At 44.3% G+C, this 19353-nt stretch overlaps 1 protein-coding gene across 1 annotated transcript in view; it reads right to left on the reverse strand.

The window, feature by feature from the left end:
- LOXL2 (lysyl oxidase like 2) overlaps nt 1–19353 on the reverse strand; it is a 97152-nt gene that overhangs the window by 45070 nt on the left and 32729 nt on the right. Inside the window, exons 2-3 of the mRNA XM_020780342.3 lie at nt 15969–16419; nt 14492–14667 (exon numbers count right to left, since the gene is read on the reverse strand). Of these exons, the coding sequence (XP_020636001.3) occupies nt 14492–14667; nt 15969–16320 (528 nt within the window). The 5' untranslated portion in view covers nt 16321–16419. The remainder of the gene's footprint in view (nt 1–14491; nt 14668–15968; nt 16420–19353) is intronic.

Genomic DNA, 19353 nt, shown 5'->3' on the forward strand with positions numbered 1-19353 from the left:
GTTAATTAGCCTGAGTTGAATCCAGGCAAAAGCTTTTAATTAAAAGTACAGTAGCCCTGAAAGCCCGCAATAGTGCACAGTCTGTCCATACTAGCTAAAACAGTGCTGCAGATTCAACATTTTATGGGCCCTCACCTTCCAATCCCTATGTTTCTGATCTGAAAAAAAAAGGAAAATAAAATACAACTCACTCTCTGAACACAATGAATTTGGAATTCTGTAAAATGTGAATTAACAGAGAATAGTCCTTCTAGAGAAAAGGATTAGTGGAAAGCAACCTTATATTGTGTAGGCTGCATAATTAAATTGCTAAACCACCCACAGAGTGCTTTAAGCACTTTTCCACTTTTCAGGGAAATAGGACAGACTTGTGAAATACTGTAACTATCATGGTCTCTGGTTCAGGTTTACTTTGGCCGAAGAACAAAGCATAGAGACGCTGCTTTGTGGACTGCAATTCCCAGAGTGCCTGGGTCTATCTATGGCTATGCTGGCCAGTGGATACTGGGTGTTGTAGTCCAAAAAAAGCAATGTTTCCAAGCTCTGCCTGTGAGTGATTTGACAGGAAGAAGAGTCGGACACAAACTAATGACTAAATAACAACTGGAAATATGAAGATAAGACTTCAGGGCTTTTTCACAGCTTCCATTGCATTCAGGGTCTCATTCCTTTTCCTGAACGATTTTGATGCAATGAAGGAGGAGGGAATAAATTGACTCACGCATTGCATTCACAATACTCTGCTTTTGTTCTGATTTACATCCTGTCTTGGGTAATGTGTCGGCCAAACGCGTACAGCGAATTTTTTATGAAATATGTCATAAAAAGGAAATATGTTATCCTTAGAGGATATTTCAGCTTTATAATGGTTTTACCATGCAGTACAGCATTTTAAGATGATCCAGGCAAGAGGACTGAAGTTTTTGTTCTACTCTTGTCTCCTGCTTTTCCCCTAATGTTCAGACAGATTCACAGCCTGCACGAGTTTTACATCCCCATATATCCATCTGTGTAATACAGCCCAGGCTAACACGATTGTGTCAAAGAGGCCCAAGGAGTGTTTTGCTGGACTTCATCCCTGGACATTGAATTGGTGCTAAGGGGATGGGGTGGGTGGGGCAGCTTTGGCGTGTACACACCCGTATTTACAGTGCGTACAAACAGGAACTACAACAGAATGTTGCAGCATGGAGAGCTGGTTTTCCAAGTGTTCCTTTCCCACCTCCTCCCACAGTATCACCTGGATTGATTTTCCAACAGATACTAGTAAGCCTGCTCAATCCTCATTGAGCATATGTGTCATTTGGATCATTCCCTAGCATAGGGTTAGATTTAATTTTTGCATAAATGTATCCAAAGAATCGCTGATGGCTCTTGGTGGGCTTGGATCCCTTTCTTCCATTTTTCATGTTCCTTAGGAGGTGCTGGAATGAAGAGCCCCTTACCATACTGTATAAGAAAACGTAGCCTGCATATGATTACAATGGAGCTAATGGGAGTAACAGCTGTCCTATAAAGTCAATGGAAATAAAAGGGAAACTTGGCTTAAGCACTGGAAAAGTTTCTCTTCAAGCTCATTTTACCATATTTCATGTGACCGTGCCAGACACAGAGCGAATGGGTAGGTCCACTTCCTGATTTCCAACAGGGCTGACATGCCTTTAGCAAGCAGAAAACAGGCAGAAATTTAACAGGCAAGGAGTGACTTGCCTCAGAAATGCAACAATGGGGACATTTTCCCTGTTGAATCTTTACCCATCCTGCAGTATTTGGAGATATAAAAGAAAAGAAAAGACAGCTGCACAATAATTGAGTATTTGAGATAGTTACTATAAGCCCGTCTCTGAGATAAACACAAGACCGGCCCTACCATTAGGTAGAGGTAGTCACCTGCCTCAGGTAGAAGATTCTGAGAAGCAAAAATGGCAACTCCCGAACTGTTTCTCCTGAGCCCCTTGGCCACTTCCCTCTTGTTTTACACCCATCTAAATTAGCCAGTAACCCTCAGATTTGGTGGAAGCCAGAATCCTCTTGCCAGAGACATAGTAACACTCAGCTTCCAGGTCTGTAAGTTTCTATACATGGAACAGAGAAGGTCACCACTAAGACTTTTGCCTTCAGCACCAACATTTCTTTGGGTAGCACTGATAAACTTGATTGCATCCAGTGTGAGCAACCAGCCTCCATCAGCCAGCTGCTGGAAGGTTGACAGCTCCAACTGGGTCTTCTATTAATGTCAGTCATGGAAAACAAACACCACTATCTCTTCTTGGTGGCCGCCAAATTGGTGTTCCACTGTTAGGGTGGCCACATGAACTGTGTGTCTGCTCTGTCTACTGTCTAGGTACAAACTATTGATGGACTTTCTCAAGTAAGAGATTATCCTCTCTAAAATATGGCACAAGGCCACCATATAACAATGTCCAGGAATGTGTTCTCAAAGGCTTTCACGGCCAGGATCTGATGGTTGTTGTGGGTTTTTTGGGCTGTGTACACAGTACACAGAAGTACTAGACAACACCAACAATCATTATGTTAGACTACACAGGGAAGCCATTGAAATCCACAAACACCAGCATAGCATCAACAAAAAAGAAGAAAGTCTAAAAATCATCAAAGCCTGACTCCCAGTAGTGAAAAATACAGCCTGCAAAAAGGTCAATGAACTCTACCCAGCCACAAGGACCGGTGGTCATTGCACAAAAAAGACTAGCCAACAACACCCATCAATCACATTGACAGATCATCTCCCCCCTTATCAGAACAAAACACCCATAACAAAATACACCCTGATCACAGGAAACACCCAGTCTCGTGAAAATAACAAAAACCTGATCCCACAGTTATAAATACTCAACAATCCCACACACTACACCAGAACACAGAGTTCTAGCTCCTGTCCTCTGATGATGCCAGCCAGAGAAACAGGCAAACCATTAGGAAGAAAAACCTTCATGACACAGACAAACAGCCTGAAAAACCCGCAACAACCATCAATGTCCAGGAAGTTGGTGCTGCCATGCTTTTGGGATGTCATATGAACCCAACCCAAGAGTGTGAGAGGAAAAAACATTGCCTCTTGAATTTACTGGTGCTGAACAGTGAGAAAGACTTCACAAGATGCGACCGTGTGGAGGATTCTCTCATCCCTGATCTTGCTGTATAGATAGCAATATTTCACTAGCCCTCTCAGACACTAGACCTACCAAACCAGAGACAAGCCTCTTTTAGTCTCTAAGCCTCAAATGCTCAGCTCTGGAATGTTCTGGAACATTCCAAGCTACTTTTTTCTCAGGATCTGTGCTGTTACAACTGGATCACAGACCTTCCATCTCACTGTCAGCAGCCCAAGACTTTCCGGTCATGACCTACCAGATCATCTCTCATCCTCTGTTTCCCACTTTGCCCGAAGATGTATCAACAACTTCTACAGTTGCCTTCACCAATACACGGAGCTACCTCATTCCTCAAAGTGAGTCACTTTGGAGACTCCTTCCAGCAACCCAGCCAACATCTGGACCACAGATGGTTGCAGCTGTTTTTTGCTGAAACTCCTGACAAGCGTTTACCTGGGACTGGCTTTACCAAATATTTATACATTTTGCCATAGTTTCTTTTCACCCTACAGTAAAATGCCTTTAGCATGGCTGTGTTGCTTTTTTAAAATGAGGTTTTTAGAACAACTTAAACAAAATCAACTACAATATTCAGTTCTAATTGACTGCTCTCTAAACAACCCCCCCTTTCCCCCTGAAACAACGGAAATCTTCAGTAGAAACTCAAAATTATAATACTAGGGGATGAAAGACACCTCTGAACAACAGCCACTAATAAAAGTTAAGAGTGGCACGTGTCCACAGATTAAACCCAAAGCAAATGTTCAAAATTGGCTGAAAACGCTAAATTCACCCATTAAATGTTTGGTACACGTCATTATGGCATTTATAAACTAACTTTCTTCTAAAGATGTCAAGGCTGTGTACAGACCTGGCCAGCTCTTCATTTTATTTGCACTACAATCCTGAAGACTAGGTCGATCTTAGAGACAAGAAGGGCTGGCCAAAGGACTAGCAGTGGACTTTGCTGCCCAGCCTGGTTTCAAGAGGGTTAGAAACTTAGATTCTAATCCCAGTTCAACAGCCTAACTATGTGCAGCCTAATGATTATTTTTTATTGGAGTTCAATGACATCATCACATCTGACTTACACAGAACCTGTGAATTAATGCCTCCCAAAAGGTAGGTAGGTAGGTAGGTAGGTAGGTAGGTAGGTAGGTAGGTAGGTAGGTAGGTAGGTAGGTAGGTAGGTAGGTAGGTAGGTGTTTGTTCGCTTGTTTGTTTGTCTTTTATACCGCCCATCTAGACGAATCTACTCTGGGGAGTTTACAGTCCAAAAAAGGCAATAAAATTAAAATCATCCAAAAGACTAAAACAAGCCAAAAACCAGAGGAAACATTAAGTCGTGGCAGGAGGGGGAAGGCCTGCCTGAAGAGCCAGGTCTTCAGTTTACTCTTTAAAAAAGGTAGTGCCATTTCTAGCCCTACTCAGGTCTTGCAAACTCAATGGCTTCCTTCGCCATTCTTGACAGGAAAGAGAGAGAGACAGACAGACAGACAGAGAACCAGGCATGAACAAAAACAGTCTTGGAGAGCCACATGTTAACCTTCTCTTCATTGACTGCTGGCATACAATTGCCCAGAACAACCTTCAGTGTGAAAACAGTTGCCCTCTCCTAGTTTAAGAAGTGTTTTCTTTTTCTGTTGCCTAACTCTTAAGATCAGTTTCCATGTTTGCCCATCGCTCTCCAAAACTGTTTTTGCCCTTGCTGCTCTCTCTCTCTCTCGCCCCACTTTCTTTCTCTTTTTTCCTTCCCCTGTCAAAAAGATGGTGAAGGAGGAGGAAGACCCTGCCTTCACTTTACAAGACCTGAGTAAGGGTTGTTGAAGGCGAGACGTTTTCAAAGGCATTAATTCACAGCCTCTCCATAAGTCAAACATGACATTGCTATTGAACAACAACAAAAAACAAGAGTTATGTTGCGTTCCTCATTCCGTTAAGAGTCAAAAGGCAATTATGTTCCATCTTAAATTATTAGGAAAAGAAGTTGCTTACAAATCAGGCGGGAATTCCCTTGCTTTTGTGTTCCCCTCGGAGTATCCCATTTTTTAATCTAAAGTTTCCCAGGGTCTGGATAGCCACAGCCATCTGGTGTTCCTTCAAGAAGCTCCCCCACCCACCCACCCCCAAAAAATCCCAGCAATGTCTCACAACACATTTGATGACCTATCTTGTGACTCAACAGACACTATCTCCAGTATGACCCAAGCCTTCCCCTGCATAACTAGCAGCTAATAGAGCAGCCCCACTCTTTCCGTTGCATATTATTCCCTTTTTTTTGCCCTGTATCCATATTTCACATACACAAAATTTGCAGGGAGGGGCACTGAGATAAATTATGTTTGTGACGTATCCCGATATTAAAAAAAAAATGGTGAAATTGCACTGCTAGCAATTAGCACCTCATTTGACTCATTAGTCTGTTGTTTCAGCTGCAGGCAGTTGTAACAAAACATCGGATGGATGGAGGGAAAATGAAAATGCAAGAAAGAAAGAAAAAACTCCAATTAGGTGATGTGAGAGCAAGCATATAGAGCCAGGGAAATATCCTGAAGTGCACTGTATAAATCTCAAAGTTATCATTCCATCTACTAATGAAGTTAATAACTTGGTTCACTCACATGAAGGCAATGGCAATGGAGAAACTGACACGTCATTCAAAGTCATTACTATTGGTAGGTAAAGATTCCCCTTGACATTTAGTCCAGTCGTGTCTGACTCTACGGCGCGGTGCTCATCCCCGTTTCCAAGCCCTAGAGCCAGCGTTTTGTCCGTAGACAGTTTCCATGGTCACATGGCCAGCACAACTAGACACGGAACTCCGTGACTTTCCCACCATGGTGGTACCTATTTATCTACTTGCATTTGCATGCTTTCGAACTGCTAGGCTGGCAGGAGTTCATTGGTAGCTCTGCCTAACTTGGTGTACCTCAGACATAACTGGGCTACAGTTTCCATCATCCACAGTTAGCACAGCCAGTGGCCATGGTAGTGGCTGATGACAGGAGTTTTGGTTCTGTTGGGGATATTTTGCATTCTGGACATCTTGTTGCCAATATCTCTTTGTTCATACCTATTTTTGAAGTCAAAGCCAAGTTAGAATAATAGACTGAATGATGTTATGGAGTATGGTTACACAATGACCAGTGGAAGTTTCACAGGAGAACAGAGAGCAAGTGCACTTCTCCCACTCCCAAATCATGGTTTGTCTGCCCTGCTCCATCCGGTATCAGTTCAGTTCAAAAGAACCTGACACAGGCTTGCTCTAGTTGAAAAATCACATCACTGTTGACTGCCAGAATTCTAGCTTCAGTTGAAAGAGGTCATCCCTTGCTATCATTTGGGTGGGCGAGATGTTACAGAATGTATGACAAACATTCCAATTGCTGCAAAGCGTAGAGAGGACACAGGAAATTTGCATGACCTGAGTGTAGGCAAGAGTGTGAAGAAGGGAGCAGCCAACGCACTCAATAGTCGGCTGTACAAGCCAAAAAATATGAAGAGGTGTCTGTCTGCAAGAGAGGGGTATGTGTGCCTCTGTAAGAATGAGTCAGACTGTTGGTCCTACCAGATAAACGCATGAGATTGCCTTTTACTGAGACCAAACCCTTGCTCTTCCAGCTGATCAGTATACCCTCTTTGATGACTTTGGCTGTCTGGGATCTCAGGTAGAAGATTTCCAAACCTGGCTAACATTCTTTCCTTTGGATTGTCCAGAGGCCAAATCCGGAACTTCTGCGCGGAAAACCACACAGAGCTATGGACTCTCCCTTTCCTGTTGGGGCTGCTAATGGTAGCAGAAGCTTAGCGTTTTGGACACGTTCTGTAAAATTCAAACTAGAATCCGGAGCAAATTACACACACACACACACACACACACACACACACACACACACACACACACACACACACACACACACACACACACACACACACACACACACAAAAATATGCCTAATTTGATTTTTCAAAACTGTGTGCAATAACTGCTTAGACCAGAATTGTGTGGTCATACAATCCACACAGCATAAAGATTTTATGCAGCCTCTGCCCATGGATATATCCCCCCCCTCGAGTCTTCTTCATGGATATCCCCCTTTAAAATCAATCCAGGAAACAAGCTTCATCTTTAATTTTTTGGCACCTTAATTTGTGTGTGTGTGTGTGTGTGTGTGTGTGTGTGTGTGTGTGTGTGTGTGTGTGTGTGTGTGTGTGTGTGTGTGTGTGTGTGTGTGTGTGAGAGAGAGAGAGAGAGAGAGAGAGAGAGAGAGAGAGAGAGAGAGAGAGAAGGATATGGAACTCAGACTTCTACTTCCATGACTTTTGGTGGGAAGGAATGGTACAGCCGACAACAGGTTTGCAGAAGATCAAAGTTGCCCAAGTCCAGCTTATATGCTATTAATGTGGTTCTCTGTTGGCTCTGATGTTTGTTTCTTTCTTTCTGAGACCTTTTCAGTTGAAAGACATAGAGTCAGAGAAAGCCAGTAAAGTGTAGAGGATAGCATCAGAGACCTGGGTTCAAATCCCTGTTCAATTCCATGGAACCTCACTTGGGGGTGTGTGTGGCAGCAATGGCAAATCTCTCCTTGAACATCTCACATAATCTCCCATAAATCCTACTAGGGTAACTGTAAGGATGAAGTGACTTAATAACACATAACACATATGGAACCAGAGAGTTGATACATACAAACCATGTGCTCTGACACTGAGCTGCAGCAATGTAAATGTAATGTGAATATTTACTGGGGTATTGATCTTTTTTTTTTTAACCTACACTGTTTCCACCTAGCTTACAATCAGCGGCTCTCCACTGGATTGTCCCTCAAGTTTTTATCTCATCCTCTTCTGCTGCTATTCATCACATGCAAAGATTCATGTGCAGCACAGCTTTTTGCAACTCCAGAGTTTTTTGCAACTCCAGAGCCAACTTTTTAAAGTTCAGCAAATTTGCTAAACCACAGCAGATGGTTCTTTGGAGAGAATCCTTAATTCTGTTGATAAATATATACATCCACTCGAATACCATTGCTGGAAAACCACCATGAGACTGGTCTGGATGAATATGACCTGAGAAAGGTTTTTTCCACTGCAAATAAATATTTGTTCCAGTCTATGGCATGGATCAGCCAAGGTCAGGCTTCAGAAACAGAAAGCCTGTTGCTGGAAGTTCTCTATTGCCTCAAGTGAACCACCACCACCACCATCATCTTCCAGAACACAAGACAATCAGAAACAGTGTGCAAAGATTGTCAGTTTTCAATTTCAAACAATGTTTTTCCAGCTTAGGAACCTGGCGAAGCTAGGGGTGTCATATATCCTACAGAGAACAGCTCTCTGTATAAATCATCAGACATGTGATTTCTTGATTGCTTGCTCCCAAAAAATGTTGGGAACCTAAATCTTTATGTGAAAATATTCCCCTTGGTTATTATTAACCTGGTGCTCAGGCACTGCTGAAGACAGTGAGACACAGGGTACTGGTGTTCCTGCCAATGTCTCATGCATGTGGGTCAGCAGAGAGCAGAAGTAACTCTTTTGGACCACAACTCCCAGAATTCCCAGGTGGCACGGCCAGAATGGTGGATTCTGGGAGTTATAGTTCAGGTCATCTTCTCAAGCTCTTCATGCAAACTGCAGTTTTTCTCCCGTGCCTGGACACAACCTTGTTATGGTGCCTTGAGTGCTTAAAGGGGAGAAATAGCTAGTGCTACCCCTTTTCATTATGGAATACATTCCTCCTACCCTCTGAAAAGTACCAAACCCCTACCATCTTCCTCCTTCTCTTCAAGTAGAATAAAAGGAAAGGGACAGAAGACTTCCTGAAGAGAGGGCATCAGGCAAAATCCAAAGAAACGAAACAAGACAAGACATGGTGGCACCTTGAAGACCAACTATTATATTTTAATGTGAACTTCCATGGACACGTCCACTTTGTCAGACAGTGTGTTACTTTTGCAGCTGTGTTTGGATATGAGAGAGTCTGACTTCTATGCCCAGGGACACCTGCTCTCAAAGTTTACATCCGTCCACAGCTGGTCTGATGCTCAAATCTGGAAGCAGCCCAAAAGTGGGCGATTTGCACAGTGGCTTGCCAGATTTAGCATCAAGGCCAGAATTAAGCAGAAAGGGCCAAATGTCAACAAGAAATATTTTCGAAAGGATGTCTCAGGCAAATTCTTTTTTTAAAAAGTGTATCTGTATTGCTGTGTGTCCTTTACAAAAAAAAAGACTAGAAGAGACTGATTTTCTGCACCCAGTAAACTGCTGAATAATATGGCAAAGTGCTAATAAACATATTTAAATAGTGTTGAGTAGCTAATGCTGGATGGAGACATAAGCAATATGAAATTAGCCCAAATTTTGTTGGGTGAGCATTGTAAATTGCACTAGAGCAGACCCATTGAATCAATGGGGATCCAGTCACTCCCTGTAAGTTCCATTGTGTCATAACTAAAGTAGACCCATTTGAATCAATGGAACCTATGGAGGAGTTGACTCACCTTCCCATTGATTCAATGGGCCTACTCTAGTGCAATTCACTACACTAAGCAACAGGATTTTGGCCTTTGTGTCTTAAATTCAGACTGTCAGAGAATATTCACAATTTAAGTTGTTGCTCAGCCATGAAAAAAATGGAAGGAAATGTTGCCAGTTGGATTCAGTTAAATATTTCCCTTGGCAGTTCTATAGAATTTGATCAACTAGTCGTTGAAGATCCAGTTGTAACTTTTTCTTCCCGGGTCTGTCTGATCAATTCCTATCCTTACCATGGAATGATGATAGGGATCGACGTGCATGGATTGTTCTTTCCTTCAACTTTCTTTACAGAAGTGAGGATAGTGTGGACTGTGAAGGAATGCTGCAGTCACACCTGCTGTCTTTATTGACTCCCTAGTAGCAACTTGTTTCCTCAGTCAGCAGACACTGGAGGGAGAGTGTCAAGCCCCTACCATTCTCCCCTTCAAAATCCTCTGCCCTGCTCCCCCAAGTTAAGATGTTAATCCCAGGTCTGATGGAAGCACTGTACTGTTTTGGAGTTTCTACAATATTGCATGCAACCTTTAGTAGGTGTGGCTGGGAGGGATCTTTCTGGCCTGGGGTGACTGTCAATCTATCCAGCACTAACCAATAGTTCCACCTCTACCTTTGATCCAAAGAGAGGCCCGCCTCTCTGCTTCTTTATCTCTCTCAGTAGTCTGTTGAAAGCTGGCAGTGATTTTGTTGAGACCTATCGCTGGAAGTCAGTCAGCCATATTTGTCAGTTTGCTGTTTGATCTGTTCTATGGTGAGTAATGAATCTTCTTATTTCTCCTAATAATCTCTCAGAGTGAACCATTGAAACTGAAATATCCAGCTGATAAGAAAAAGGGGGTGGCCTGCTCTGAGGAACTTGAAGTTAATTCTGCTCTGGGAATCCCTGCATTTCTGCTGTGCAGCTAGAGGAATTTAACCAGAAATTCAAAATTCTGCAAGACTTTATTGGTCAGAGGGGCAAAGCAACCTGGAACTCTTCAGATGCTGTAGACTGTAACTCCCACAATCCATTACTAACAAGTATGCTGGTTGGGGCATTTGCGAGTTGTAGTCTCAGACCCAGATGGGGATATTTGTATTCGTCAACAAATATTACGAATTTGTATTCGTAAACAAATACAAATATTTGTATTCGTAAACAAATACAAATATTTGTATTTGTAAATGAATACAAATATCGCCATCCCAGCTGGACCTACTGAGGGTCCGGCCCCCAGGACAGGACCGTCCCACTCATGCATCCCAGGGCCATGAAGGTCCCGCTCTTCCTGCCAATGGCTCCAGGAGGTCTACTGTCTCCCTGCTCAGCTGGCCAATTAGCATCCACGCAGAGAGACTCGTCCTCCCGCCCCTTGCCTGGACTGGTCAGCAGAGCAGGGAGACAGCAAAGCTCCTGGTGCTCTTGGTGGGAAGAGAATGGACGCTCTGGTCCTGGGGACCAGACCCTCATTAAGTCCAGCTGGGATGGGGAAATTCGTATTTGTTTACGAATACGAATATCCCCACCTCTAGTCCGAGACCTTAGCTGCCTGCTGTTATGCCTTTCTCTTGATTCCTTCAAAGAGAGAAGGGGCTTTTGTGTTAAAGAGACAAAAGAAACTTCACTGTAGAAGGCTGGATTGTATTTTAGCCTTAGGGGTACCGTGAGTGATAATAGCTCAAACAGCTGTGCAGCCAGGCTTTGCCTGTTAACTGTATCCGTTTTTCCACTCTGTGGTGCTATGGGAAGTCTGGAGCTTTCTCATCCGCATGCATGGAGGACAACTGCAGGCTCTCGGTCTGCATGCCCCCACGTGCTGGAAAAAGGCCTCTGAGGTGTTGGGCATCACAGGCCCTTCAGCACAGAGGACACGATTCTTCTCCCAAAGCAGGAGTGGAGAACTGGGCACTGGATGGTTGGTTCATATAGAAGGAGGCTGGGCTCCCCGCTTCCTCTTTCACTGGTAAAATTTTTTTCAGGTTTAAATGAATGAATGAATGGATGGATGGATGGATGGATGGATGGATGGATGGATGGATGGATGGATGGATGGATGGATGGATGGATGGATGGATGGATGGATGGATGGATGGATGGATGGATGGATGGATGGATGGATAAGAGAAGCAGAGACCCAAACACACATTCTGGCATGACCTTTAAGGCAAAACTATGGCCACTGAAGAATCTGTGTGCAACAATACTGATCCGTATTGGTCCGTGTCCGTGTCCTCCATAGCTCTAGAACATGTTTCTCTCCCCACTTCTGTATCAATCAGAACTTTATCAGTCAGCAATGGCTGCTTCCCATTGTCATAATGAAAAATCAAGACCTTGCTTCAACCCCTGATGTGCATCATGGTCTATGGTAGCTGTTCCAATCCACAACCCTCCCAATGGGTTGGGCCACAAGTCCCATAATACCCCACAACATGGTTGGCTAGGGATAATGGGAATGGCAGACGGTCCTACCTCGAAAGCATCAGTTTCAGGAAGGCGAAATTTGAGGTATTTTCCTACCATTTTTTGGTAGGGTAAGCACAGGGATCATTAGAGCCAGCAGAGAAACTGGCAGATGAACAAGCTACGTTCTTTGCTCTCTTGCTTCCTCCTACATGGATAATTGAACTTATACTTCATTTCCTCTCTCTGGCCAGAGAAGGGAGAGGACTTTGCAACTTTTTAGGAAAACCTAGGACAGTGTAAAACTGATTCTCCAGAAACAGCCTTTAATTAACCTCCAGGCATTTCAGTCCTTAGCAAATGGAACAAACGAGGCAGAGAAGCTGGGCTTGCATGATTAATATGTCAAGCATCCCAGGGAGAGATGACCTCTGTCTAGACTGTGTTCCCTGTCATTCCCCCCCCCCCCGACCTCACCGCCCCCAGTCTCTGCTCTGAGAATTCAAAACGTGGCTCTGGGGAAGCCAGTGACTGATAAAGCCATCCCAGATATTTGGTCACCTCCCCTCTTACACTGAGTCATCCCCAAGGGAACCCTACTGGAGTCAAAATACACTTCCACTCCTTAAGGGAAGAGGGGAAAAGATAGTTTACCATACTTGGTTCTTCTTTCATAAAAGAATACGGGCAAATGAAGAGAGTTAGCTGAGCCACGAGTTTCTCGTTTTGAGCAGTGAGCTTGCAGTGGGCCCAGCTGTGCTGCTTTTTGCAGTGACCTAGAGCTAGATTATGAGTCAGAGATAACCCATCCTCAGAGCTGACATAATGTTACTGTTCCAGAGATGCGGTTCAAGCAGAGGGTCATGCCTGGGAAATCCAAGGGGCAAACCATGAACATGCTTTCTTTCCTGGTCACAAACCAGAGCAAATCGTGGGAAGTGAACCGAATTGCTGCTTTACTTTACTTTATTTAGATTTATACCCCACCCCTCTAGACAAAGTCTGCTCGGGGCGGCTTACAAAAAATGATAAAATACAATAGAATAATATAGTTATTAAAACTTAATAATACAAGTAACTAACTAGTGGATATATATACATTATCAAGATGGGAAATTAAAGAAACGAAACAGTTAATTGATTGGAGGGAAGGCCTGCCTAAAGAGCCAAGTTTTTAAATGGCTTTTAAAAACACCCAGTGAGGGAGCCAGGTGGATTTCCGTTGGTAGATTATTCCACAGCCGAGGGGCCACTGCCGAGAAGGCCCAGTTTCTTGTTCTTTCTTTCCGGGCCTCTCTCGGTGTAAGGCCCCTCAGCCGTCCCTGCTGGCTTTGTCGGCTGACCAAATTGCTGCTGTGACAATCACACACAACCAGCACTCACTGAATTCCTTTTTCCAATGATAGGAGGTAAACCCGGGAGCAATGAGCTTCTTCTGCTTTCCAGGAAAAGCTGGCTGGGCAGAGTGCTGATTGCCTTGTGGCAATCACAGAAGGGCGCCTCCTCTCTTCCCTAGCCATCTGTACAGAGTGTAGACTGGCTAATCCTCTTGCAAGCACCTGGCTGTCAGCATCTTCACATCCTTAAAGGAGTGAGAGTTTGCCTTGCAGTGCTTGGACCACAGAAGGAAAGCTCACATTTGGCCATGACAGGAGCTGACAGAGGTTAATATCTCCCGTTGATCCATGAAGCTCATGAGGTGACTTTGGGCCAGTTGCCATTCTCTTAAGCCAGACTACCTCACAGGGTTGTTCTGAGGTTAAAATGTGGGCGGGTGTGGGGTGAGGGAGAACCAGATGTCAAGTAAGTGCTAACTTCTATCTTCAACTAATTGGCAGAGTTCAAATCATCTATTTTGCTTCAGGATTTAGTCCTCTGCATTGATAGGGTAGGTAGCCCACCTCAGCTCTGTTAAGTAAAGTTGCCTGGCCATGTTGGAGCAAATTAATAATAATAATAATAATCATGTGTCTTCAGTTGACCCTTTTCAGTGTTTTCTGGATAGAGAGTACTCAAAAGTGCATTACCCTTCCCTTCCTCTAGGGGCATCCCTGGGACTGTGCAGCTTGCCCAAGGCTACCCAGGCTGGCTGTTTTCCCTGGAGGCACAAGTGGGGAATCAAACTCCCAACCTCTGGCTCTGCTGCCAGGTACCTCAACCACTGAGCTGTCCAGCCAGCTTGGAGCAAATTAGTCCTGCAGAAGTAAAGAATATGGTGGTGTTATTTTTGGCCATCCAGCTGCTGGCCATCCTGGCTAAGGAAATCAGGGAGCTATAGTCCAAAAAGCAACTTTTCCAAGCTCTGACATGGCCTACAGATGCATCGCACCTTGATTCATATACTGTATTTGATTGTCCATGTATCAGTTTTTCTTCTAAATGGAACATGAATTTGTTAAAGGAATTGGAGGCAAGCTACCAAGGCACAAGGATCAAGATTCTGAATTACACTTACCTCTATTTGGTTGAGCAAGGAATCATCAAATTTGAAGCCGGGGATTCTCTTTTCGCTGCAGACAACACTCACATCTTCGGTATGCTTACAGTCTGACACACCCCAACCGTTGGAGGAGCACGCAGCCAGTGTAGATTCTCTGCCAGTACAGTAGACATTGTCCATCCAGATGGGACCTATAGAGCACAGAAGTCAGAAAAGATGGAAATAGGAACCTGAGAAGGTCTTCCTTGGGGAGCCATTGCAATCACCACGAGTTAACCAATGGCATGGTGACATTTTCTAAAGTCCATCATGACAACCCCCAGAACGTAGCCCTCCAGGAGAGTTCAGAAATGCAGGTGGAGTTTCTTTCCCATGTCAACAAACCTGCAGTACCTGTTTTCATCTATAAGAGGAACAGGCATTTTGTAAAGCTAATGAATCTTGGTTGCCCATCCAAGAGCCAGCTGCTTCAAAAATACCATATTTTTTCCATGTATAAGACTCCCCCATGTATAAGACACCCCCACTTTTCTAATCCAAAATTAAGAAATCTAAGTGGGACTTAGCAAGTGTAGGGGTAAAGGGATCAAAGCGCTGCAGGATCGCTTTGATCCCTGCTTTCCTCTCCACTTGTTTTTGTTCTCTCCTCAGCTTACTTCCATGTATAAAACACATCCATGTAGCACTTTTTTGAGTGTCCTAGTAGGCACCTATCCCATTTCTCACATGTGCTGAATGCATAGAGAGCACTGGGCAGGGCTGCCATGCTTATGCTCTTCAAACTCCCCACTCCCTCTCACATATTACCATATTTTTCCTTGTATAAGACTATACTTTTGTCTAAAACCTTTAGACTAAAATTGAGGGTCGTCTTATACATGGAAATAAGCTGAGGAGAGAACAAAAACAAGAGGAGGGGAAAGCAGGGTTCAACGCGATTCTGCAGCGCTTTTATCTCTTTCCCCCTACACTTGCTAAGCCCCACTTAGATTTCTTAATTTTGTATTAGAAAAGTGGGGGGTGTCTTATAGATGGGTGCGTCTTGTACACAGAAAAATACGGTAGTTCCACACAAGTTACCATCTGGATCCCACAGGGTTTTGAAATGCCCCAGAAGCTTTAAAAATATTATTGCAATGACCTTTTCAGAAGTCAAGGCATGTGCACACACTTACCTGGAAGTACATCCCACTGACCTTAGGGGTGACCCCTTCCACCCAGACATGCCCTGGAGTGTGCTGTAAGTAGGAACATGCAAAAGTTCTTGGACACTCTGCCAGTGCCGACCCTACCATGTCCCTGTGTGAGGCAGCTGTGGTGGGGCATAGGAGGGGGAAACATCTATCATTCCCTACAATCATGGGACTCCTTTCATTCTATCAGTAGCTCCTCTTCAATAGGTATAAGCCGTGCACTCGCCTGGTGCACTTCGTTAGCAGAAACACCAAATATGCCCAACCCTCCATGCCATAAGGGAAAGGAAAAGGCTTACCTTCTCCCTTGCCGTATTTAGAACCAGGGAGCCAGGATATTGCCTCCATGTAGCCCAGCTCCTTGCAGACTACGTGCGCATTATGGATGGAGAAGTCGTCATCACACACTGTCCCCCACTGAGAGTTGTAGAAGATTTCCACCCGCCCTTCATTGTGCTTCCTCTTTTCCCCTGCCAATCGCACCTGGATCTTGGGGGTGCTGGCGGGTGCTGGATCCTGCTGCTGAGGCTGGTCCTGAGGGAAATTATATTGCCACTGGCCACCCTGAGCAAGGGTCAGGGGGCTCAGGTACGTCGAGAGGAACAATATAACTAGGCAGTGGTTAAGCCTAAAATCAAGGAAACTCTCCATTTTGGGAAAAATAGTCAGTCCCCTTAGAAAACAAGTCTTTTATTGAATTTTTGTTGAATTCGGAGAGGAAGGTTGAGAGGAGACAGCTGGGCTGGCTTGCTGGAAGAGAAAGAAAAAAAATTAATATTAATTAATTTATTTTATTTATTACTTTGATTTATATACTGCCCCATTACTCTCAGTGGTTTACAAGTCATTAAAACAAACTGCAACAGAGCAGTAAGCACAAAATTACTACACAAAACAAAAGCATAGTCTAAAAATTTAAAAACCAATGGCGCAAATTAGTTCTCAGACTGAAGCAAAGCAGAAGGCAAGGTCTTCAACCAGGGTCGGCATGCAAGGTCTCTCTGAAAAGTTGTGTTTTTAATTGCCTCCTAAATGAGTACAGGGAGGTGATGCCACCCCTGAGAAGGCCCTGCCTCTAATACATGACTTTGGGGCCTCCCTCGGGGTGGCTGCATGGAGGAGCTTGGCCTGAGAGGATCTGGTGGGTTGGGCAGATGACATGGGGGAAAGACACTCCAACAGGTAGGAATGAGAAGGTCGTCTGAGGCATGTGCAGATATGTTGGTTTTACACCTCTAACTTTCGGCTGGTTCACCAGTGCATCGTCCTCACTGGAGAGCTGCAGCAACGAATGGGGATCTGTGTGACAGGAATATGCAAATATAAACACCATGAATGAAGTGGCCCAAGATGCCTGAGGCCAAGGGTGAATTCAGATGATTGGGTCATGGGGCAATTACAAAAACAGGGGGCTCTTTGGGTGGACGTATGTGAGCTATTTGTTTAGAGAAGAATGGTGGTATAGAATTCCAATCAATCAATCGATAAATGGTAAATGTGTTAGAGTAGAGTAGACGCTGGAGAGCAAGGGGATGAGATTTGGAGTCCACCTGGTGTATTCCAGGATGGGGCTCAGCCAAGATCACTCTGAATGTTTGTAGCTGACGGGTTTATGTGATCTTGGGCAGGCTTCATTGTGCCGCAGTGTCAGCAGCAGGAAGGACTGGTAAATCACTTCTGGACTCTGGGATGGTTGCCCTAAGTCAGAACTTAACCGGCAGCACATCATTATTACAACTAAATCTAATCAAAATGCAAAATATCCTTCCTGTGGATTCCGAGTCAGTTCTGACTTATGGTGACCCTTTTCAGCTAGGGGAATGCTCAAGTGGTTTACCTTTCCCTTCCACTGGGGGCGCCCTTGGACTGCACAGCTCTCCAAGGCTACCCAGGCTGGCTCTTCTCCCACGATGCAACACAGAAAAATTGAACTTCCAAACTCTGGCTGTGCATCCAGGTACAGAGCCACCCAGCCAGCTAAAGACAATCATATTCTTCTATAAGGTAAAGGTAAAGGTCCTCCTTGGCAATTTGTCCGGTCATGTCCAACTCTAGGGGGCAGTGCTCATCTCCATTTCCAACCCACAGAGCTAGCATTTGTCCAAAGACAATCTTCCGTGGTCACGTGGTCAGTGCGACTAGACATGGAACGCCATTACCTTCCCACCGTGGTGGTACCTATTTATCTACTCGCATTTTGCATTGTGCCTGCTTTCGAAATGCTAGATTGGCGGGAGCTGAGACGAGCGATGGGAGCTTCCTCCGTTGGGTGGATTCGATCTTACGACTGCTGGTCTTCTGACCTTGCAGCACAAAGGCTTCTGCAGTTTAACCCGCAGCGCCACCACGTCCACATCTTCTATAAACCAGAGCACAAATGCTGACTCAAGGGCCAGGAAAGAACAGGAGAGATGACGAGTGTGCAGCACCTCCCCATCACCCCAAACGCATTTGGGCCTGGAAGAACCAATCCAGGAAAAAAAAGTTTGTCAGCTTGCCGGAATGTGAGAGGAAATAATGGATTAATTCCCAACCTGGAGTGATTTGCTCCCTGTTCTAAAGAGCAACTCATGAGAAAGGGCTGCAGTTGTTCAAGCAACTCCTTTAAATGGGAATATTATTGGGCTTTCTCCTTCTGTTGTCCTCTGCTTGTTACTGTTTTATCCAGAAGACACACCATCAACAGAAGATAAAAAAACCCAAAATGCCTTATCTTGACTTTCAGAAACGTAACCTACACATTTCAGAGAAATTTCCTCTTTCCCTCAAACTTGGCCTACTGTGATGTCACAATGTACATTTCCATTAGCGAATGTCTGGATTTAAGTACCATATAGTCAAGTTACATCCAAAAGACTCAACAGACAGATGATTCCCCTTTCCACTTTTATGGAGAGTGGTTTGGTATTCCCTGTCTGGGGATCGTTAAAGCTCCCCAAAGTTCAGCCAAAAAGTGTATTTATTGTGAAGGTCTGTTGTTCAACCAGATCGGTTTGAAGTGTCTGGAGCCTCTTGGATTCAATAGGGAGGGGGATTAAGGCAACGGGAAATGTAAACCTGGCTTCTTGGCCTTTTGCTGAGCGGTGACATTCACTGGTTGCCAATTTCTGCAGAGTTACTCCTTTTGTCATCCACGTTACAGCACGTGAAGTGGTTGGGAGGGCCACGTGTAGGGAATAGTTTCCACGTGAAGCAAAACCAAGATGTGGCATGAGCTTTCCAAACCACGATTATTATTCCCTGGCAGTCACTCAAACACAGGAAAGGATTAGCTCATAGATATACATCTAGGAAAAAAGGTTGGTCTTTTTACTACCGTGTAGAAAATCTGACCACGAAAAACAGTGAAGCTAGTATCTTATTACCCAGTTCTGGAATGAATTTAATAAATATCCCTTGTGCTTCAACAAATTTCATGTGGTATGCCTGTTGTTGCATTGGTTTCAATGCCCAGAAGGCCAGTTGGGCCAATGGTAAGAGATTATTGGTGGGTTAAATAAAGAGCTAGAAGTTTCTGGTTGATACCAAGAAAAGTAAGCAAAATGGAGCAAAACTTTGCAGCATTGAGAGCATTATTTAAACAGGGCAGAGTGGGATTTAGCCTAAGGATGTGTCACTGGAGACCAAAGTCAAGATCATCATCAGTAAAGTTGTATTTCCAGCTACTGTGTACAGGTGTGTTAA

Source organism: Pogona vitticeps, chromosome 8, assembly GCF_051106095.1.
Source record: "Pogona vitticeps strain Pit_001003342236 chromosome 8, PviZW2.1, whole genome shotgun sequence".
NCBI lineage: Eukaryota > Metazoa > Chordata > Lepidosauria > Squamata > Agamidae > Pogona > Pogona vitticeps.